At 41.5% G+C, this 22,852-nt stretch overlaps 2 protein-coding genes across 3 annotated transcripts in view; one reads left to right on the forward strand and one right to left on the reverse strand.

Annotated features, from left to right (window-relative positions):
- Positions 1-7,622, reverse strand: part of GEMIN5 (gem nuclear organelle associated protein 5) — a 27,704-nt gene extending 20,082 nt beyond the window's left edge. Inside the window, exons 1-10 of one of the 2 annotated variants that reach the window (XM_083728716.1) lie at positions 7,289-7,622; positions 6,362-6,516; positions 6,011-6,192; positions 4,301-4,452; positions 4,028-4,138; positions 3,257-3,389; positions 2,825-2,987; positions 1,641-1,853; positions 1,215-1,300; positions 508-590 (exon numbers count right to left, since the gene is read on the reverse strand). In XM_083728716.1, coding sequence (XP_083584842.1) covers positions 508-590; positions 1,215-1,300; positions 1,641-1,853; positions 2,825-2,987; positions 3,257-3,389; positions 4,028-4,138; positions 4,301-4,452; positions 6,011-6,192; positions 6,362-6,516; positions 7,289-7,607 — 1,597 coding nt within the window. In that variant the 5' untranslated portion in view covers positions 7,608-7,622. Of the gene's footprint in view, positions 1-507; positions 591-1,214; positions 1,301-1,640; positions 1,854-2,824; positions 2,988-3,256; positions 3,390-4,027; positions 4,142-4,300; positions 4,453-6,010; positions 6,193-6,361; positions 6,517-7,288 lie in introns of both variants that reach the window. The other variant, XM_083728715.1, reaches the window with a different exon arrangement.
- On the forward strand, positions 7,622-18,867 carry MRPL22 (mitochondrial ribosomal protein L22). The gene is made up of 7 exons (XM_083728763.1): positions 7,622-7,705; positions 7,841-7,886; positions 11,477-11,612; positions 14,676-14,741; positions 15,747-15,824; positions 16,526-16,595; positions 18,591-18,867. The coding sequence occupies exons 1-7, from the start codon at positions 7,681-7,683 to the stop codon at positions 18,800-18,802; spliced, it is 633 nt and encodes a 210-aa protein (XP_083584889.1). The 5' UTR covers positions 7,622-7,680; the 3' UTR covers positions 18,803-18,867.
- Positions 18,868-22,852: the final 3,985 nt, after the last annotated feature.

A 22,852-nucleotide genomic window follows, 5' to 3' on the forward strand; every position in this document is an offset into this window, starting at 1 on the left:
AAAATCACTGAAGAATTAAGCCAGATGCACTACTGCCCCACCCTTAAACGTCAATTGTTTTTCTTTGTACACAGTAATGTTGGAGAATGCAGGGGCAGGCATACAGTGCATAGAACGTATCAGAAGTAATAAAACAAGGGACTCAAGGGTCATCTAGACCAACCCCGCCATGCAGGAATCTCAGCTAAAGCATCCACGACACATGGCCATCCAACCTTTGCTTAAAAACCTCCAAGGAAGGAGAGTCCACTGCCTCTCGTGGGAGTCTGTTCCACTGTCTAACAGTTCTTCGTGTCAAAAAGTCCCCCCCCCCCCCGTATGCTTAGTCGTAATTTCCTTTCTTGTAATTTGAATCCATTGCCTCAAGTCCTACCCTCCAGAGCAGGAGGAAACAAGTATTATACTATGCTTTGATTCTTAACACTGGAGACTATAGACACCCCACTGTCTGCTAGTTAGCTTCTTAAAGGCTATTTCAGCGATCCTAGATGGATTCCCCAGACTCACCAAAGGACAACGGAAGGACGGGAGGTCCCCAGGCTAACGTGTACACCGTTTTCTTGTGGAAGGTGCTGGAGATCTGTGGGGGCCTAAAGGAGAATTTGGGTGTCATATTTAACAGAAAGCTCACCGAGCATGCATTATCTAGTGTAAAATGCAAAGCATAATTGAAAAAGATTGCAAACAGAAATCAAAGTGTGAAAATGGCTAAGTGAGTTAAGAAGCAAAAGTTAGAACAGCAGAACTTTTCAAGATACTTTTGCATTCCTCCATGGCAAATTTTAGGAGACTGTTGGTGCTCTGTTTTGCATATGCAATTTTTTATGCCGAGTCTCAATTCAGAGAATAGTAAATCACTGTGAGATTTCCAATGTCAGTTTTGCTCAGATTTTAACCTTATGAATGACTTTAAATGAAGTAAATCAGCTTAACAAAAAAGGTTTACATTTTATATTCAAAACAAATTCAAAGCTTTATTCAGAAAATTATGTTTACTGGAATATCTGTAAATATTTTCGGCATGACATTTCAGGAGCACACAGTTCCTTTTCTTGCATTAGAACGTGAAATTTGTAGACTTCTATCCTATCCACCTTCTATAATCTCCTTAAAAAATACTCCCCCCCCCCTTTATAACATTTCTTCATTTTTTTTTTAGTTTGGTTATAATCTGCCGACTCACACAGATCAACAAAAGCCAAGTCATTTCTTACTTGTTGGAGTAGGTGTCATAGATGCCGACTTTCCCATCATCTGTTCCAAAAGCTAAACAGCCTTCTTTCTTTGGGTGCCAGGCCAACTGCAAACAGAAAGAGCCACAAGGCTTTCAACATTTTGTGGATGTCTGGGATTCATTTCTATCCATACAAGGTGCTGCTTTCCACATTCGTCAGGTTATCAAAAGGCAAAAATTTTAATTGGAAAGCCAATCATTTTAAATCAGATTTGCCATTTTAGAAAATGTATTTATTTTTACTATTACAAATCTGCCAGGTATTGGACTCTGCTACTCTAGGTGCTTCCATACATTCCTGGTACAGCAAGCATTAGTCGTACCCCATTTAGGTTGCTACCAATATCAATCTCGGAATCAGAAGAACTTTTTTAAAAAACAGAGAAGCATCAAAGCACACACTTACAGCTGTGACCTTGGATTTAATGCCCTGCCAAAAGGTTTTCACATCATAGTGATTGTTGATAGATGTGGTGTTCCACACCCGAAGCATGCCATCCCCAACTCCTACAGCAAGGCAGCCTGTATCCACGGGGGAAACGGCCAAACAGTACACAAAACCCCCAAGAGAAGGCAACGTCCAGCAGCAATTTAAAGTTGCCAGGTCCCAGCACTTCACCTAAAGAGAGAGATTGGGGAGGGAGTTAAAGGTTTTGGGGGGGAATTAACAAAACATTTCTCCAGAAGCATGCCGTTTACAAAAGGGGAGCAGTGCTGATGAGCAGATATCTGCTCCAAAGATGACTAAGTGGCCCTATATGGAATTTTAAGAACTTGCAGACCAAAATCATTTCCCTGTCTCCACAAAATACAAGAAAAAAAAGAAAGAAAAGGCCAGGCTGGGTCTGATTATTTCCCGGCTGAAAACTTAAAAGATTACAGGACTTTCAATCACTTTTCGCTTCTATAAAATTGACATTATCAAGGAAACTAATTCTCAGAAGACGGAAAACTATCTCCAAAACCACAGGTAACACAAAAGACAGATAGCTGTTTGTACTGATAGCTGAGCTGTTAACAACTGAAGGCTGAAGAAGGCAAAGACCAGAGCAAATCATGGGAGGTCCAGAGACAATGATAATGAGACAATAAAGCTGGAAAGTGAGTCAAGGTGAATTATAGAACAGTTAATCCTCAAATGCCCTTGACAGACACCATATTAATTCATTCAGCACCCTCCCCTTCCGGAGTTATTTGCAATACGTGGATACAGTGGTACCTCGGGTTATATATGCTTCAGGTTACAGACTCTGCTAACCCAGAAATAGTACCTTGGGTTAAGAACTTTGCTTCAGGATGAGAACAGAAATCGTGCAGCAGCGGTGGCACAGCAACAGCGGGAGGCCCCATTAGCTAAAGTGGTGCTTCAGGTTAAGAACAGCTTCAGGTTAAGAACGGACCTCTGGAATGAATTAAGCACATAACCAGAGGTACCACTGTAATTATTTTGGAGAGATGTTGTGTGCTTTTACATAATGCTAGAATAGGTCCTTGCTAGGAACAGATTCATGGCTACTGACAGCAACTTAGCAGGGTAACCCACCAAAACAATAAAACTCTGGAGTATTTTAAAAGACTTGTGGTTCTTACATCCCTGTCCATTGATATGGAGAGAAGTAGCTGCCTAGCCTCTACTTGCAAGGAACACAAATTGAACGCTATTCTGGAGTGGTTTTGTCCTTCGGATGAAGCTCCCAGAAGTTCCCATTTCCGCTTCCCATGTTGAGTCAAATCCCACTGCAGCAGCTCACCTCTGTGAAGAAAATAATAGCAAGACATGCAAAAAACAACAACAACAACAACTAGACATGGTAATGGTAATATACATGAAATCCTTCCATTAAGAATGGGAAAGACTGCATCATACCAAGTTTCACACATCACATTCTATATATGACTCAGGCTGCCGAGAAAGGAGGAAGTCTCCAGAAATGGGGAGGCTACAGAATGCTAAGGAATTATTCCCAAATCCCATGCTTGCATTGAGTTTTCTATTACTGTTGCATTGCATTTAGTACTCACCCAAAGCAGCTGGATAAGATGTGTGTGGGCTGACTTGGGGGCCAATGTAGTGTTAACCAGAGGCGTTCTTTCACAGGTGTTTCAACACCTCCACCTCTTCTTTTCAAAAAAGGCAATTTCAGAGTCATTACCACTGCAGAAACAGAAGGAATGGTTACAGCATGCTTATCCACCAGTGCTGCCAGGCTCCACTGATATCAGGACAAGGGAGAGAACAGCACGAAACAACTGTCTTCCAAAATGAAAAGCTGACTCTTCACATGTATTTGAAGTGCCCTTATGAATAACCAGGAACTTTATGAAATGTTCTTGCCTCAGTTCTCAGAATCCAACCTAACTCCTGGCCCTTGATTATCTGGAGTACAAGGCACCAAAACTTATGACTAGCTAAGCCAGACTTCATAGGTTTCAATTTCCTGCACACTTAGAAGGAAGAAAAACCATAGAATGCTTATTTCTGACTGAACATGCAAAGGATTGCATTTTCGATTTCAGAGTCTCCTTCACTTCAACCAAGGCACTGCTCTGTCTTCATGTTTCACTCAGTCTTGGATGACAACAGTGCCAGAAATTACATGGCACCCGAAGAGGTTTTGTCATACTTGCTTAGGGAAGCAAAACATTGCATGTCGGGGATGCTAAATGCAGTTACAACATGTCAGTACTATGCTGTGAACTGTCAAAATGGTGATGCACAAAGCAAGCAAACTGAGAAACATGCACAAAGCATGCCTTGCCAAAGAAAAACAAATCAAATTTTTATACACTTACCTCTGCTTCTGGTGCAGCTCCACACACGGATAGTCTGATCTTTGCTTCCTGATGCCAAGTAATAGCCTTTTGTTACAGCTGCCTCTTCCGTCACACCTCCAACAGGAGTGTCTTCTTCCAAGAGTACCATGAAATCAAGTTAAACAGTACTACTTTATTTTTGAATGAAAGATCTTCTACATAGTCTTCAGGAGCCCTTAGAGCACCCAATACACGCAGGGTGATGATCACAAGAACAAACACTACCCCTTTGCCCCATGTACAGGAACATACCTTGGAAGTCATCTTGTCGACCACATATACCTTCCTCCCCAAGCTCAGGGCACCAAGCCAGAGAGTGTATTTCATCATCATGACCTCTCAGTCGATGAACAACCTCTCCCTTTCTGCTGATGTCGATCACAACCACTATTCCATCTTTATAGCTTAAAAGAAAGGCCATACGTTAGGGGAGGGATGCCTGAATTCTCAAGCTATCAATAATGTTTTACCGAGTTAGGTCAGTACAAGATGCAACCCATAAATATTTTGTGCAGTCTACTGTCCCTCCACCACACACACATTCCTCCTCTCCCATTATACAAGGAAAGAAAGAGAAACATATGTCTAGAACAGGGGTGGGGAACTGGATACAGCCAGTGGAATGAATACTTGATTTCCCCACTGTTCATGGACAAAATACTGCCAACCACCCAACATAATAATGATGCCAGGCAAATGACAGTTGTCAACATTCAAAGGAGATCACTGTAACCAGCAAGTGCCTTCAAAGGGGCTTGATGTACCCAAAGATCAGCTGATCAGCCATTACCCTTCGAAGTCCACTCAGAGGATACAGACACTCTGTGGGTGGTGACCTCTTTAGCCTGGCAAAGGGGCATCACCACCCAATCCAAACCTCCTCCCACAGACTGGTGCAAAGACTTTGGAACCATTGGTTCCCAATAAGGGAGGCTGCAAATATAAAAATTTATAGAACATGAAGAACAGCTCATGAACAGTTCATGAAGAACTACAAACACACACTGCTACCCAATTCATGAATGTTTACAGTACTTGCAACTTAAGTCCCATTGTGATTAACTGGATTTGCTACAAAGTGAAGTGTGAATGGGGTTGCTACCTTAAGTTTCCCTGGTCTGTCAGAATGCTAAAATCAACCATTAATTTAACAAAATTTATATACAGCACTGCTTGCCTGCAGTAAAAACTCCAAGTGGTTTACAAGAAAATTACTTTGAGTTATTTGGAGCAATGCTTACTATCCTGGCCCAGAAGAGGATGCCTGCCTTATGATGGAGTGAATAAAAATCTCTAGAAGTGTTATGTGACACAAAATCTGAACAAACCCTGCCATAATACAGATGACCAACTTGCAAAGTGGTATAGTTTTCTGCCATGTTTTTGCTTTTCATCTATATTGAGGAAAATGAGGTGAGAACTGTACCACCCTGTAGTTACCACTTAGTAAACTGGCAGGATGTATTAACTCTGAAAAGTTTCATTGTAGTTTACAGAATCCAAAAACAGGTGCAAAATATATAAGGATACCTAGAACGTGACATGTGAAAATTATTTTCTCTCAAATCATTTTTTCTTTCTCTACCAATGCCCCCCCCACATGTGTTATAGGCATCTTCTAAAAGCAAAAGTCATTGCAAAAAAAGGCAACCACAGATTCATGAATTAGGGAATGCCAAGAACAGAGTTGAGTCCTTAAGTTCAGGCACTGATGATCAAACTACCGTAGTTTCATCTACGTTCCCCTGGTGAAAACTGAGTGAAACATGTAATCACTCAAGTCAGTGAGAATTTCATTTATTCTGTATTCCTCTTTCTGCAGGGCCAAGTAAATAATCCAACAGCACAATTCTGTATGTCTACTAAGAAGTAAGTGCCAATGAGTTGCTCCCGGATAAAATAATGAGATTTTTTAATATAGAGCTGCACAGTAAATCATGTATGCAGCCTTAGTATACTTACCCAATGGCTACCAAATTCTCATGGTGCAGAGAACAGGTGAGACAGAATATAGTTCTGGGCTCTGGGAAGAACTGCTGGCTGTCATTTCGATTATGCCAGTAGCAAATTACTATTCCCTTCTCATCACCAGACACAACCAAGTCTTTCATTTTCGGCGACCAATGCACTGCAGAAATTGTATTCTTGGGGACGGGGGAGAGAATTGAGAAAGAAGATTAACATGGATGCTTTTGGGAAAGCTATATTGTATACACTATTCTGTAGAGTAGACATCAGCAGCAGTTTCCCTGGAGAATGCCCCCTGATTCTCCATTTGTCAAATGACAGTGGCACCGCAGTCAACTGCTTTACCTGATGCAACATATGTTCAGTCATGACAGTCAATGTCTGCGTATCCCAGATTTTCACAGTTCCATCATCAGAGCTGCTGGCACAGAAGCTGTTCTGACCAGGATAGGAACAAAACGAGAAACCCGAAACTCTTTCGGTGTGGCCGACTAGCTCCCCTGTGATGAGAAAACATTATGGCTGTAAAATAATGCCAACTTTTGGTTTCAAGCATTTTGGGCAAAAAACAAAGCTTATTATTAACACAGGCCTATTGTCTACACACTTTTAGCATAACTTCCAAATTATGTTTAAAGCTTCTGCACTCTTTCTTCTCTCTTAATTTTTATTTAAAAATTATTTGTGAAAAGTTACAACCTATCTCCTGCTAAGGGAGGCATAATTATGCAATTGCTCTAGTACGGTTATTCTTAACCTTTTGGTTTCGGACTCCTAGAGAGTTCATGGACTGCAACTTAAAAACCCTTGCTCTAGTAGCTATTCAATGAGTCTTCTCATACAGTGCGTCTTACCCTTCCCCACATCGGTTTGACTAATTCTATATTCCATTCACTGTTAATCTCATTCTCGAATTGCCCCCCTCCCTTTAAAAATCAAATTGCCCCCTTCCCCCAGTTGGGAACCACGGCTTTAGAGTTTCAGGCAGGATCTTTCCCCCAGGGGCTGAACCAGAGACCTTCCACACTTGCAAAGAAAGGCGCATGCGGTCCTAAGTGTGCTTAGGGCTGCTGCCACTGTAGGGCACACTGGAAATAAGAGAGGGATCCCAAGTACTGTATCTGGTATACTGCCTCTGGACAAGGAGGCTCTCCTTCAGCCGCTCCCCCAGAATTGAAAGCCCGCCCTGAGAACTCGGGCACGGAAGGAAAAGCCCGAAGTTTGAAGGGAGCCCCGCGCAGGATGCAGGCAGCGGAGGCGCCGGCTCCGTACCGTGGAAGGAGGGCGCGGAGGGGCGGATCTCCAGGAGGCACACGCTGTTGCGAGCCGCGAAGCCGAAGAGCCGCCCGTCCTGGGAGGTGTCGCTGCAGCGGCTGCAGTACCAGTTGGGCGAGGCCGTCAGCACCCGCTCGGCTGCCCCGGGGCGCCACGCCGCCGCCATCCTGTCTCCTTCTTCCCAGGCGGCTTCCTCCTCACGTTTTCTTTTTCGCTGCTCGCAGCGGCCGCCGCAAAGCGCCGCCCAGCTGCGGCTCCTTCCCCGCGTGTGCCGCAAAGCATTTCGCGCCGAGCTACGGCGGCTGTTTGAGGACATTCCGGAGGGGAGGGAGGGGGGAAGCGCCCTTCTCTGCTGTCGTAAAATAGGCAGACGGGTTGTGGCCGCGAAGATGGTGGCGCCCGCAATGCTCGGGGGTGAGTTTGGCGGTGGGGAGGGAGGAAGAGGAAAGCGACAATGGCATGTGCCCAGGGGGGCTGAATATTTCTCCACTACCCCACAAAACAAAACTACCAGCTTCCTGCCCTTAATGGCTCATTTCTCGTTTTCAGGGACCGCCCGATTGTGGAGCTGCTTCAACTCCGTCCGGACCGGGAGGTGAGTCTGCCCTGCGAAAGGGTCTGGGGGCCGGTCGCTGTTGTGGCTGCGGAGGAGACCGCAGTATCTCTCTCTCTTTCTCTCAGGGTGATGAAGAGGCCTCTGGCGCACGAAAACAGCTAATGCAAAGCTGTCGGCTTCTTCTTTTAAGGGCACTTTTTGGCCATTTGGTGTTGTAGAAGAATTATGGCGCCCAATGCAGTCCTTTGGTCGTAGTCAGTATCCAAGAGTTCGAGGGCATGACCAGCAGCAGTAACCACTGAGACTTAAACAAATCTTCTAAAGGTTTCTGTACTCCCGTGTTTAAGAGAGGTTGGTCGATTTAACAGCCCTGTACAGTGGTACCTTGGGTTACATACGCTTCAAGTTACAGACTCCGCTAACCCAGAAATAGTGCTTCAGGTTAAGAACTTTGCTTCAGGATAAGAACAGAAATCGTGCTCCGGCGGCGCGGCAGCAGCGGGAGGCCCCATTAGCTAAAGTGGTGCTTCAGGTTAAGAATGGACCTCCAGAACGAATTAAGTACTTAACCCAAGGTACCACTGTATAGGGATCTGGTTTAGGCCGTGCTGTTGCTGTCAGCTGGAAAAGAAAGGGCTAGGCTGTTTGTGCCTCCAAGACCCAAGCCAGCCTCTAGAATCATGGAATCAGAATCGTAGAGCTGGAACGAACCCTGAGGGTCAACTAGTTCAACCCCCAGCAATGCAGGTATATCAACTAAATCATCCATGACAGGTGGTCATCCAACCTCTGTGTGTCTGCTTTCTTAAATCAGTGCAGGAACAGAAAACATCTTCCATTAGCAGCTACTAGGCTGCCTGGCTGAGGAATTTGCAGCCTTGAAGTGACAGTATATAAATGCAATCAATCAACAGAGGGTATCCACCTGATGGTGAAATGAAACACCCTCAGACTGTGCTTGAGTACAGATAATATTTAAGTGAATGAAGGTATGTGTAGAACGTCTTCACGCTCAGGTTATCATGCCTTGGACGTCATTTCTTGGTAACCTCTAGAATGGACTGCTTTGAAGAGGGTCCAACAATTTCATTTAGTTCACAGTATAGCTGCCAAATTGCCAGAAAGGACCAGGCACTATAAGTCAATTGCTCTGCTTCCTGATCAGTTTCTGGGCTCAGTTTAAATCCCTTCACAATTTTGGACCAGAATATCTAAAGGATTGTGTCTCCCCACGTGTGGTTAAGATATGTGTTAGAGGTTTTTCTTCCAAGTTGACATGCAGCAGGTGATTACTCTGGAAAGCCCCCCCCCCCCCAGTCATAATCACTGAACACAGGAGCCTTTGATAGGGTGCAAAAATGTTTATGAAACTTCACTCCTTGTCCCTCAGCTGCAGAGTTACAAGGAAAGAAAAGTGGAGGCCAGCATTTCATTAGGTGACCAGGAGGGAGCACACTTCTACCGCACAATGGGAAACCATTCTCATTCAGTAGGGTATTACAGAGGAACAGTAGGGCTCTGATCTTCATTAATGAAGAATCACAGGGGAAAGATTTGGGAAGAATAAAAACATGCACAGTTTTTATTTTATTTTATTTCAGTGGGATTACACTTATCTGCATGGTTAATGAATCACACCTTTATATAAGATGGCTTTAATGAGTATAATCCAAAGCCAGTATTTTGCATCCTAATGGCAAAAATAGGCAATAGTTTCCATTTGTTTCCTTTGGAGAAGTTAATTCTAGAGTTGAAATTCTTCTGGAATAATTCTGCTACTGGTCCAACCAATAGGATCTAGCAAACTTGGGCTGTGCTGGGAGACAGCTTGCGCCTGCTTTTAATTTTACAGGCTGTCTCTTGGTATTTGAATACCATTGTGAAGACACAAAATACAAATGTGCATGTGCATATTTTTACAGATGGAAAAACTGAACATTTCAGGAAACTTGATATATATTTGAAATATGTATATATATATTTAAGGACATTAACATGATTTGATAGTACTAGCTGAGACCCAAGGTGTATAAATGCTTTTTTAAATTATGAAAATAATTTAAAAGATATGTATCTGTAAATACGAATAGCAATAGGTATTTCCTGTGTTCTCTCTATAGGGGTGTCTTGAGCACTAGAGGGTGCCATCACCTAATGGTTTCTTGCACATGGGTAATTTGTCTCTGCTGAAATGTGACTGGATATGGAGACAGTGGACAGAAACTAAAGAAAAAATAAATATTCTAGTGCCCAAGTTGTGTTTCTCAGACAGAAATTCTCCTATGCTATATGGCACCTTGCTTCTGAAATTGAGGAGGCTATAAAAAGAATTTTGCAATATTCCAGAAGTTTATGTGCTTCAGAAACGAGTGGATTTGTTTTGCTTGTTTTAAATACAATTGATACTGCAGAAGCCTTAAGTTATTTCTATGGGTCACAGCTGTGTGAATGGATCACATGGAACTACTGGTTGCGTCTCACAGCCTGTGAATTGCATCCTACACTGCATGTGGGGAGTTCTGCTCACACAGCAAGACTTCCCTTTCTGCTGCTCTCCCCGGGCACCCTTAAAATTGGCTTGGGGGGGTCTTCCAACCCTCCGAGCAAATTTTAAGGGTGTGTGTGCGCGGGGGAAGGAGGGAAATGTTCAGTTGTGCAAGTGGAATTCTACCACACTAGTGGAGCAGCAGTGTTGGATATGGCCCCATGTGAGCATTTTATTCAGCCTAGGGACTTTTCCCTCTTTCTGCAAGTGGCAAGAACTGATGTAGCCCTGCAAAGAACAACTGGGCCTGAATTCTTGCATAGTCATTTCTGGGCATCAATAAGTTCTTACAGTGTTCCAGAGGGAAACTTAAAGGGCCTTAGTCTTAAGAAGATGCCATGCACACTTCGTATCATTAAAAAATTCCTGGTCTGTGTCATTATCTGAACAAAATTATAAATAACTTGCACATATTCTACATGAACCTGTACGTGTCAAATAAGGTAAACTCCATATGCATTGGAAATTTGCCTTCTCATAATACCTTTCATGCTATGAATGCTTTAGTGTCCCTCCCACAACTAACCAGTGTATAATCTTTTTCAAGGAAGTAAGCAAAGCTGAATTATAAAAACTGCTAATCACTTAAATTCTTTCCTTTCCCTCCAGAAAGACCCATCCTTCTTATTTACCTGTCTCCAATCCCAGTCCAGAAGTTAAATCATTTAGTTGGAATAATAAGAGAAGTACTGGGAGACATATGCCCAAATTAAAATGTTTAGTGTGTGGTTTCTGTTAGTTACTTTAAGCTCAGCTTTTCCCATATAGTGTATCTAACTGAATCAATACCACTTCATTTAGTAATTGATATTGAATATATTATTAGGAGCATATGCCCATAATGTATAAATAGGATAGCATTATGGATGCTGCCTATTGGGCTATCTTTGCCCCCTTTCCTTGCATTAGGCCTACTGCCCCTCAAACCAGCAGGGCAATTGAGCCATCTTGGAGTATGTTGCTCATTGGTTAGGAGAGACAATGAAAGAGCACATTCTGATAAGTTGGGATGAAAAGCATCTAGCAATCAACCTCTTAAGTGATTATTATAATCTTGGTGGAATGACAAATTCTTGTCTCACAGGTTACTAGCACCTTGCAGTGTTCCTCTTCTGTCAAATATCCATACAAGTGCATCTCTTGGGGATATTGGAAGATGGGAAAAGAAGAATAGGATGGTTTATCCTCCACAGCAACCAGGAGAACCTCGAAGACCTGCAGTAAGACTTACATCTATATATTACAGAATTGTAGAGCAATGAACAGGGGTTCATTTTGTCTATTTTTGCAAGGCTGTAATTTCCGAGAACAAGGCTAGCACCGCATTTGTATCAAACACACAGGCTTAAATGTCGGAAGCAATGACCCCCATTAAAAAAAAACATTGTTAATTTTTTTTGAAGAAAAAAAAATTAATTCACAAAAAAAGGAAGCAGTGACTCCCAGACTTACCATATCCCAGCAGCTCTTTGGCACAATTAATGACTGAAATAAAACATGATTTGTTCAGGATCCTTACTCAGTTTTCATTCACAAGCCTCTTTGAGTTCTGTCAGGGAAAAAGACAGGGTATTATTATTATTATTATTATTGTTATTGTTATTAATTCCAGCCCTCCGATTTTGATTTTGTCCTCCGTAATAGCCAGTCAGCATTTTCTTGCTATTTAGCATGTCAGTCCTCACTTTTTTAAAGTTTTTTAAAAAAAAATGTAAGGTCAAAAGTACAAACGATATAACTTTGCTTAGTAACTGTGGTTATGTTTTTCTGGTTTGTTTGTACTTTAGAATTTATATTAATAAAAAGCTCAGTGGCCGTTATTTTGTGTGTGCTTTTTTGTTTCACTAAAGATGTACTGCACTTCTGCAGACCTTGTGGTTTTCCTGAACATGTTGAAACATTTTAGCTACATAAGGATCCAGTCTCAGGAAATTGAATTTGCTGTTAGTATCTAGGATATGTGTGCTTGGCTAGATGGCCAAGCACATCATGCTAAGTTTTTAAAGTATCATTTATTTTATTCTCCCCTCTGGTAAACAAAATAGATGCTAGATCTTGAATAGACATCATAGGATAAGGCATATGTATCCCTAATTCTGTAGAAATTGAGTCTCATTCTGTCTGCTGTGTACAGCTAATGGGTTTATTCTGGCCTGAATTTCACTGTGATCGCATCCTTATTTCTCCTGCCTTGGGCTGTACTTAGGAAACTGTAGCCATAGTGGTACCCTTGTCAGCTTCCATTGTGTGCGGAACTAGATAAACTAAATATTAAAAGGCTGGTCACTGCAGGAAAGAGATGCTATTTTTAAAAAAGCTTGAAATCACTTGCTGGTAGCATGATATATGGGGCACTTGGGAGACTTGTATGAAAACTCTTTCAAGTTTTCCCATCAGTTATAGTAATCTTGGTCTTGCATTTTTTACAGCTTTTCTTTACCTTTAAATAATGAATTTACTGTCAGATGGTTTGGCTTGCTGCTGAGCGCAGCTAAAATGAAAAATGGTTTCACTGCAGACAAATACAGTATTTATTTTTAAGTTCCTCATTTTTGTCTTCTGTGCGCATTTATCGGCTCTGCGAGCAATATGATTTGAAGTATACACACTATATTTTTGAGCAACAAAGCACACACGAAATTTCACTTCTCAAATGATTAATGTATCTGGGTGAATTTTGCTTCTCTTTTTCAAAGCTTTTTAAAAAATATATATATAAATGGATTCCCATTCTGTAGCTGGTACTGGACCTTATGTGTGTTAGCAAAATATTAGTTGTGAAGGGATTATTATAAGCAGCTTTTTAATCAGTTGTATATTGAAAACTTAACCTGCACTGACCTATTTTGTTAGGGTGGCCATACAACAATAAATTGTTGAGCTTTTTTTGGGGGGGGGGAATTATTGAGCATGGGTTTCCATACACCTGGATTTTCCTGGACATTTCAGCAATTACTGCCAGGACACTGTTTCCGATGGGCGAATCCTGGCTGCGTCTGGGAAATTCCAGACATATGCCAACCCTATGTTATGTGCATTAATTTCATGAAATGTATCTCACCTATGAAGACTGACTGAGGCACAGCTGAGAATTAGTATGGAAGTTGAACAGCTTTGTGTTGAGCAGTGCTAGAAAAATCTGTGTCAAAGGCCTGTTGGCTAATTTTTGCACCTGGAAAATGGAAAGGATGAATTCATTTCAACATGGAGTGAACTGTGTGTGGAGCATGGATCCTTTCCTTCCATTGCCAGCTGCAAAGACCAACAGGTGTTTGCAGGTAGGAGAGGGAGAGACAAGCAGACCCATTCAGCACTGTGGTGGGAGAAGAGTACTGGAAAATAGTGGGGTCAGGGAAGACCCATGGCAGTGCATAGCTAGACAAAGCAAGCAGCTGGTCAGCTGTTCCCTATGTTATCTGTAAGTCTGTATTAAATTTCACTGCTTCAGTATACAGTGGTACCTTGGTTTACAACCATAATCCGTTCCGGAGGTCCATTCGTAAACCAAAACAGGTTGTAAGCCAAGGCGCGCTTTCGCCAATGGGGACTCCAAAAAAATCCAACCAAGTTGCAATCCAAATGTTTTTCTTTGTAAACCAAAAACATTGTTTGTAATCCAAAAAAATAAATAAATGGGCCATAATATTTAAAAAAATGCAAACTGGGACGTTCACTTCCGGGTTTGAATTGGTCATAATCCAAAATGGTCGTAAACTAGGCTGTTCGCAAATCAAGGTACCACTGTACTAATGTGTGCCCACCTGAGAAGGGACTATAGCTTAGAGGTAGAGTGCATATTTTGCATGCAAAAGGTCCCAAATTCAATTCCTGGCAACCTCCAGTTAAAAATAAAAGATATTTTCTAGCAAGCTCAGAAAATATATCTTCCTGAGAACCTGGAGAGATGCTGCCAAGTAGTGTAGGTGAGGCAGCAGTATGATGCACCATTTCTGATACCTTTTCAATCTGCACCATGTCATTGCATAGCACTGTTTAAAGGTAGGAACAAGTCAGCCAGACTATAGTTGGTGACCATAAAGCTGCCCACGTGAAATACTAAGCGTTATTTATTATGTAGTAAGAGACAAATGACTCAACATAGTTGGAATTAGTTTTCGCTGCTTCCATTCTTGCCTGTTGCCATGTAAAGTCTGTCTGACATAATTTTTGGCAGGTGGAGGAGGAAATGTTTTCTGTTTTCAAAGTAGTAGAGGAACTGGGAGTGGTGGGGAGAAAACAAAAGACATTGTTGTCCCTAGAACATAAACATCTCTTTTATATAGGAAATATACCACTGTCGAAGACACATTAAATACAGTAAGGACAAGATGTGGTACCTGGCAAAACTGGTAAGAGGATTGATTTTTGTAGGCTTAATCTTGTTAGGATTATGAGATTTCTTTTCTTGGTGATGGCTGTATTTTCGTGCCCTCTTTACACGTGGTTGCATTTGATTTTTTTAAAAACCCTCTTTCCTTGTAAAATCCCTGGATAAAATGTTACGTAAGTTTACTTAAAGTAGCAGAGGATGCTTTCCGCTACTGTGCTAGAAGATCCTGCTCTGCCATTTTGTCCTGGTTGGGGTTAGGCGGGGAATATACCAGGAGGAGATTTAGATAATATAAACTTTTGGTGGGATGCATGGATTGTAGCAAATACTGAAAAATGAAGAATTGCTTAAATTTCCTCTGGAAAAGCAAAAAGCATTGCAGGATCATTTGCAGAGGTCAAGTCAGGTCACCTGTATCTGTTGACTATGGCTTTCCCATGTTACAGTTTCCATGTGGAAGCCTTTTGAAACTTTCTCCATGCCCTAAACTGTTATTTATGTGTGGGAAAAACTCTTAGTGACAGCTTATGCCAGGTGAAGGCAAGCCACATAGTGGGGGCTGATCATACAGCAATTGCATAGGTTGCTGTGTCAAGCAGCTGCACATGAAAATAGTTTTAAATAGCCTTTTCCTTTCTGCAAAACCCCAACCAGCATGGCCAGCAGTCAGGAATAACAGGAGTTGCAGTCCTTCAGCACTTGGCACGTCACAGTTTAGCCATATCTGCATGATAGATTTGAAAGCCTTATTCATCAGAAGCTTTCTATTTATTTTGCAGTGCATTTGAGATTAGGAATTTTTCTTCCTGATATCAATTTGGTAGTCCTTAATGCTCTTTGTCAGAGTTTTTGTGTGTTTTAGTTTTTTGTACCATAGCACTTCTATAAAACTGTGTAAAGCAACTCAGTGTTGCATAGTTCTTCTGCACTGAAACTGATGCTTATAGTGCGGTTTGTTTCACTATATATGAATTATATACTGTATTGAGAATTTTCCCCATCTCTGTGTTGCTTTTCATTTCAGATACGAGGCATGTCCATAGATCAGGCACTAGCTCAGTTGGAATTCAATGACAAAAAGGGAGCAAAAGTGATAAAAGAGGTATGTTACAAGTTTCTTCAGAATTTAATTTACCATTCTCTATTAAATCCATATATTTCTATCTTTTAGATGATATTTCTGGGCTAGTTCATATTGTTTATAACTGGTTTATTCTTTTATAAGCCTTGGATTGTATGCTGTATTTTTGAACAAGTTGGTGAACTGCTTAGATAACTTTGTTAAATGCAACACACACACACACACACACACACACACACACACACACACACATGGATGTGTGTGGCTAAGAGCTTGCATGGTATCTTGCAGAAGTATCTCATCCTCACTCAGTGGTGTACGAGTTGATGTGGGTATATCTAATTTTTCTGGCAGGATTTTTATGCCTGAAACGGCATTTCCACTTTTGTGCTGGCAAAAGTGTAATTATATTGTTTGGCACCTGTGGCAGGGAAGCCTTTGGCACAGAATGTAGAGAGATTTGGGGAACTAGACTGTTTGCAGTCCTCTTTCTGTGTGGGAAAAGAAAGTTTTCAGTTTGGCTGGGGTTAAAATCTGCCCCAGCACATGTTGCCATGAGGTAGGGAAGCTAAGAAGCAAAGTACCCTAAGGCAAGGAAGTTGAAGAAATGCATTGTTTCCTTTTTTAAATTTAAAGGTGAGTAGGTATTACTGTGCATATGAAAACTCCAGGATTAAAAATTTACATAATCTTAATTTGTAATTTTTCCTTTTTTACAATAGGTCCTTCTAGAAGCCCAAGAAATGGCGGTGAGGAAGCATAATGTAGAATTTAGATCCAACTTACACATTGGTAAATAGTTTATTTTTATAGAAGACATATTCTAAAGGGCCATCCCTTTCTCTGCCCTGCAACCACCTTTGCCCCTAGAAAAGCCTCTCTGGAAGGTTGGCAGGCCATTCTGAACAATTAGGGATGGGTTACGTAAGGTTTGGAGGTTGGTGAAAGCTCAGAGTTCTAAAAATGAACTTGAAAGGTAAGGAAAGTCCGTCCCCCCTACCACTTCCTGTGTCCATCTAACTTTTCTCAACAGGGCCCAACCAGAACTTTGTGTATCCAATGTGTTCCATAGTTTGGCTTCTCTGAGTAAAACTGAGAAAAACTTCCATTTGTACAGCAAGTAAAATACACATGGCATACCCCCCACCCGCAGTATGCTTACTAAACACAACCTACTGTTCCCAGGTGATTAAGGGCACCAGAAAATGTTGTGATTTTTTTATTCCTGCCCCCCTCAAAAAAAGGTGCAAAAAATCCCATAAAAATTCAATGAAAGCTTCAAAATGGAGGGTTTTGTATGTCTCTCAGTGTCCTGCAGTTTCTTGGTTTATTAAGTACTGAAATGTCACGAGAGCTATTACATAAAAATCAGTGGGATATGTCTAAGATGAGGATGTCAGATTCATTGTGTTGATTTTGAGTATCTGTGTGCTTAGATAGGGGAAAGGTTTAATCAACACAACATGTAAAGCCTACTGATTACTTGTATACACAAGACTTCACAAGTTATGCTGAGTACTTTCAACTTCAATGGGAGTTCTTGGCCTACTAGCCATTTTATGTAGAGTACAGATTCCTTGGAGCAAATATATTTCATTTCTCAAATTCTGGCAAGAAGTAGACTTGCCTGATGACATCTTCCAATAGATTAAAGATAGGCTTCTAATTTCCTAGCACTGTTGGGGATAGCAACAATTTTACAATCAGCATACTTTACTGATAGCTGCATAAAAAGTAGGGTAGACCTTTGAAAAGTTATTCAACCTGTATGTGGATTAAGTATAACTTCAGTTCTTGCAGCTGTGGTTGTTTGACATTACTTGCTCTAGCATTTGTATACATGAAAAGTGCATTATTCCATATAGGTCTTAAACACAATAATCCATTTTTCATCATCAGCCCATTTCTGTTGGTTTGTGTAATTCATTTTGCTGTGGCAGGTTAGCCAGCAGTTCACACTTCACTTCCCAGCAACTGGTCATCTTTCAACCTTTAATTGAGGTAAAAAGGTTCTAAATTAAGTGCATTTAGATCTGGCATTTAGGTATAGCTCTCTGAGTCCTCCATATCAAATGGACCCTTTTAACTTACCTTTATAATGCTGCTGTCATAGGAAGCTCATTTCTCTTTTAAACATATGATGACAAAAAGCAGTATAGAAATGGCTTCTAGCAAAGGGGGAAATAAAATGTCACTTCGTCATGATTCATAACGCCTCGAGTGGACGTTCTAGGGCAAAGTGACTGACCAGCTTAGTGAATTATGCTTTCCTAGGGGAAGGCTTAAAATGGGTGGGGTGGGTTTTGGCTGCACAAAAACCTTTGATAGATGAAACTCACAGTTATAGAAGAAATACCTAGTGAAATACTTCGTGAAAAATGAGTAACAGTAGTAGTTTTCATTAATTTGTTTAATGTTTTTGCTGCTGGTTGACACAGGTCCTGTTTTTTCACCCATTTTTTAAAAATATATATTTTCTTGTGTACTAATTTCTTCTATGCCATGTTGTTGCCACACTTCTTTAATAAAGTTAGTGGCCTGCCTAAATGGAGGTTGGGGCATTCTGAAAGTAAAGGATTTGCATATAGCTTTATTGTAGGCCCAGATAAATAAACAGGACCGGTACATTTTTCTATGGTTTGTTTTGTAATTTTTGACGTGGCACATTAAAAAGAGAAATCCAGGTCTGTCAAGGCGTTGAGTGAGCCAGATTTATTTATTTTTAATAGAATTTATGTTATGGCCTGCATTCTCCCTTTCTTTTAACGTCTATTTTATGTCTTCTAGCTGAATCCTTCTCTGGAAAAGGGCACTACCTGAAAAGGATCCGTTACCATGGCAAAGGCTTTTTTGGCATTATGGACAAAGTCAAGTGCCATTACTTTGTGAAATTAGTCGAAGGCCCACCTCCACCTCCAGAGAAACCAAAGACTGCTTTAGATCACGCAAAGGAGTATGTGCAGCAGCTTCGTAACAGAACTATTACTAACACATTGTAATATTCCCCACTGCGTTGTTCCCTTTTTTGTGATAACCATGTAAACAAAGTACATTTTAAAAATCAGTTTCTAATTAGGTTCAAGTGTCTCCTATTGATACAAAAATGTGTACGGTGACTAGGAAAGAATACCAAGCACTAGGCAAGTACAGTGCCTCAGATCTGGATGATACTTGAGAAAAGTGTTAGGGAGTGGTCCCAGATGAGGAAGCTACAATCTGATTTTTCAGTTTGGATCTTTCCCAGTAGCACTTTCACTGGGAGTATTGCCTTTTTTGTTCTTTTAGTCTGCAAGTATGCTTTAGCACACGCTGAGAATGCAAAAAAAGATTTAATGGGATATCCAATCTAAAGGGGGCTTGCATTAACAGAAGTGCTTTTAGCTTCTGGAATGATAGTAAATGGATTCTGCCCTAGTTCAATTAATGGTGTTTTGGGTTTGTAGCTATTTTAGATTTCCGCCCTGTAGTTGAAACACTGTTAAAGCATTATAGATTTACTTCATTAAAGTGTCCCAACCTGAACATGGGGCATATGCTTAACGCTAGTTACAAATTTGTGAGGGGTGAATGTCTCAAATTACAATATATTCTGAAGGCACATGATTCAGCTACCATGCTGTAGTCAAGGAGCTTTGGTTATTGTCAGCACCTGGATGAGAGACTTGCCTAGGAACTGTATGTACACACAATTTGAATTCCATCAGGAAATGCAGGGAATAAAACAAAAACAAAAACACCAACTGTTCATGTTCAACTAGCAGGCAAAGCTCTGTGAGTGCAACTGCCTTTTCTTCATTCTTTTCTTTTGCATAATAATTCATTAAAGAATATGGAATGGGCAGTCAGTTTTGTTCACTGACAAGAATTGGCAGAGAATATGCATTTGGTTTGATGATTGCTTTTGATATCTTCTCATGCATCGCAGAAGGGGGGGGGGAAGTTTCTGAGCAGCTGCACAGTAAACAAGTAATGAGGAGAAATTTCAGTTTAGTACAATGTAACTGCAGATAATGCTACTGTTCATTTTCTGGGGGTACATAAGGAAATATGGAAAGCTTGCAGCCCTTCTTAGTTGCCTCTTGGCACTCGGTTGCATTAAGAAGTCCCTGATATGTGCAGAAGCCAGTTAATCTCTGAGGAAATGACATGCTTAGCAGTAATAGAGCATGTGCACCTAGATTACAAAAGGAAATTGTCAGTGATTATACAGTTCTTTATTTTTGATGGGAAGCAACTTACTCTCTATGCATTTCGTGCTCTTAGCTGCGTATTACAGAGCAGCCTTCTCTTCCAGCTCCAAAGTAGGATAATGATGCATTTTGTTTCAGGTCAGGGGTGAGGAGGCTTAGGGACCGAATGCAACCCACCAAGCCTGCCTATTGGGCCCCTGTGACTCTCCCTAGGCTACACTTCCTCAGCCGCACCTGTCTGTCTATGTCCCACATCCTACCAGCCCTATTTTTGAGTTTTTGCCTGGCTGGAATCTATCCTGGAACTCTGACAACTCCTCTTGCTTATCTGGATGGAAGATAGAGCAGGGCGGGTGTAAAACTAACCTAATACACAAAAGTTATAATTGGTGCTCTTCTTACTTTTGCCTCTGGCTTCACCCACCACTGCCATGGGCTCCAACCACGCTGACGAGAATGTGGGTTTCAGTCTGAAAAAGTTTTCCCACTCCTGTTTTAGATGGTGAGGTAATCTAATCTACTTTTAGCTTTTTGTTTAATTGTAACCAGCTGGCTTAAAGAAAATGTATAGCTGTATGAGCTGAAATTTGTGTGACCTATATATTATTGAGTGACCTTTATTAGTCTAGAGCAAGCTTGAAATCCTCAAAAGTTGGCTCAGGTAACTTGATTTTTGAGGATTTAAAACTTCCTCCCTCAAACAGAGACAGTTCTAGGGGAGTCGTACCAGGTACAGAGCTTCTGGGCACCGGAGCAGGCGCCACCACTATTACTCCAATTGATGGCTCAGAGGGGGCGGCCTCTGGATTTTGGCGTTTCACCAGGCGCCCCTGAAATTTGAGGTGTCAAGGTCCACCAAAGGCAACCTTCCGGGCCTTTAGCTAGAATCCTCCACAGAAAGCCTTTATATCCAGTGCTAGAACCACACTCTTCTCCCCACCTCCTTCCTTCCAGCTACCATAAGCTAAATACTGGTTTCCAACAAAGTTGTAGATTGCTCCATGTTGCCTTCATTTTTCGTAAACAACCCAGCTTCTCAAAGTCTGAGGGGAAAGAAGTTATTCCTTCGCTCCTCTCCAAGTGCCTGCTAGACCACTGAAAAAATTCCTCCCTTTTGTAAATAGCTCTCCTTTATTATTAAAGTGGGGTGTCTGTAGGAGTTTTGCTGCTGCCTAAACATGACGCAGAAAAAATAGAATCTTTGGTAGTTTTTTGATTTGCTAATCGTTGGTAGGCTGATTTCAGCTGTTGGCTTCCAAGGAAGCTGACAAGACAATGCAATAATTTAAAAATGGCAAAACACAAGCAATAAAACACAAATGGTGGAAGTAAAATTTATCCATGGAAAGGTAGGGATCTCTTTACACAGTGCCAGAAAGCAAAATCATTGCCAGCCAAGTGTCTCTCTGGAGAACAATCTACAACTGAGGTACCATCACTGAAAAGGTCCCATCTCTGAAATAGGGCTTCTGATGTAGATCTTGACAAACTGGTGGGCCTATATGGGCTAGATGATTATATGGATGTGTAGGGCTTTAAAAGTTAATACCAACATTTTGAATGTGGAAACAAATTTAGAATTTGTCAAGATTTTTTAGTACTGGCAAGCTCTGTTGAAAATAGCCAGTGGTGGTTAGCAACCTGGCTGTTGTGTTTTGAACCAACCTAAGTTTCTAAATAGCTTTGAAGGTCCACTCCTCCCCTCAGTTCCAATATACTGAAGCAACCTAGTTCAAATGTTTACTAGATCATGGATATCCGTAGCAAGACTTCTGTCCATGAGGCAACTTGTGCCATGGATATTATTTGGTAATAGAAGTGAAGCACTGGATCTAACAGCATCTGCAAACAGCACACTTGATTCTAGGGAGAGTTTGTTGCTCAAGAGCAGATTGAAGACAATCTCTAAAGCCCATCATCAACGGTACCTTCATCTTGACTGGGCTGAGCTTATGAGCTATCATCTAGTCAGTTACAGACTGTCGGGACCTGATCTACATTCCAGTGACTCACCTGGTTCAACTGAGACCTGTTATCCTTGCAGAAAAATAGGTAAAAACAAGCTCTCCACTTCTTCAAAATATCCCCAGCAGCAGAAGGCAGTAAGCACACATAAGGCATCATGTTGCTTGCTTGCGTTGTTACTGGGAAAACAAATACTTTTCAAAAACCTTCAGGACTACAGTGAGAGGAGAAGTGTGCTGTCTGGTGCTGATTTTGCACTCCGCCAATACAACCAGCCACTAGGACTCTGCATTCTCTCACCTGTTTTCCTGCAAAAGGATCCTATACAGTGGGGTGCGGGAGGGAGGCTAGCCTGCTGCCTTCTAGATGTTGAACTCCCAGGTCCCATCATCCCCAACCACTGGCCATGCTGGCTAGGGCTGATGGGAGTTGGAGGCCAACAACCTCTGGAGGGCCGCAGATTAACCACTGCTGCTTTGGGGACCTGCCCTTTTTCATACAAAAAGGATTGGGCAGGTTTGAGGAGTTTGGTGTTTGAGGATTTGTGCCCTCTGATGCATATACATAAGAATCCAAAGCCTTCCATCACCTGCACCAAAATATCACTTTGGTGTCAAAGAGCCTTCCAAGCAGTAAAGTGAAGATGGGAATAATTGGCTGCATCCTTAGAGCCCAAATCCTTTCCCCAAAAAGCAACTTCTCCTTTCCTGCCCAAGGCTAATCGTGGTGGAAAGTACCACCCATGGATTTTCATAGATCCCTTCCTTCCTGCATTCTTATTCTAATAATCACCCACAAACTAGGCTATGTTTTATTTAAAGCAATTTTGCCAGAAAGCAAAGGCAATTTGTTCGTATTTTCTGTGCACGTGTGGCAAAAACTCCCTAATGAGAA

The sequence above is a fragment of the Podarcis gaigeae genome (assembly GCF_964106915.1).
Source record: "Podarcis gaigeae genome assembly, chromosome: 2".
NCBI lineage: Eukaryota > Metazoa > Chordata > Lepidosauria > Squamata > Lacertidae > Podarcis > Podarcis gaigeae.

What these genes read in the sequence shown, in the direction of transcription:
- MRPL22 (XM_083728763.1), top strand. Translation starts at nt 7,681, where the DNA reads ATGGTGGCGCCCGCAATGCTCGGGG. An exon ending in GAGCAAAAGTGATAAAAGAG is followed by an intron (nt 15,825 to 16,525) that starts GTATGTTACAAG and finishes TTTTTACAATAG; the next exon opens with GTCCTTCTAGAAGCCCAAGA. An exon ending in TAGATCCAACTTACACATTG is followed by an intron (nt 16,596 to 18,590) that starts GTAAATAGTTTA and finishes TATGTCTTCTAG; the next exon opens with CTGAATCCTTCTCTGGAAAA.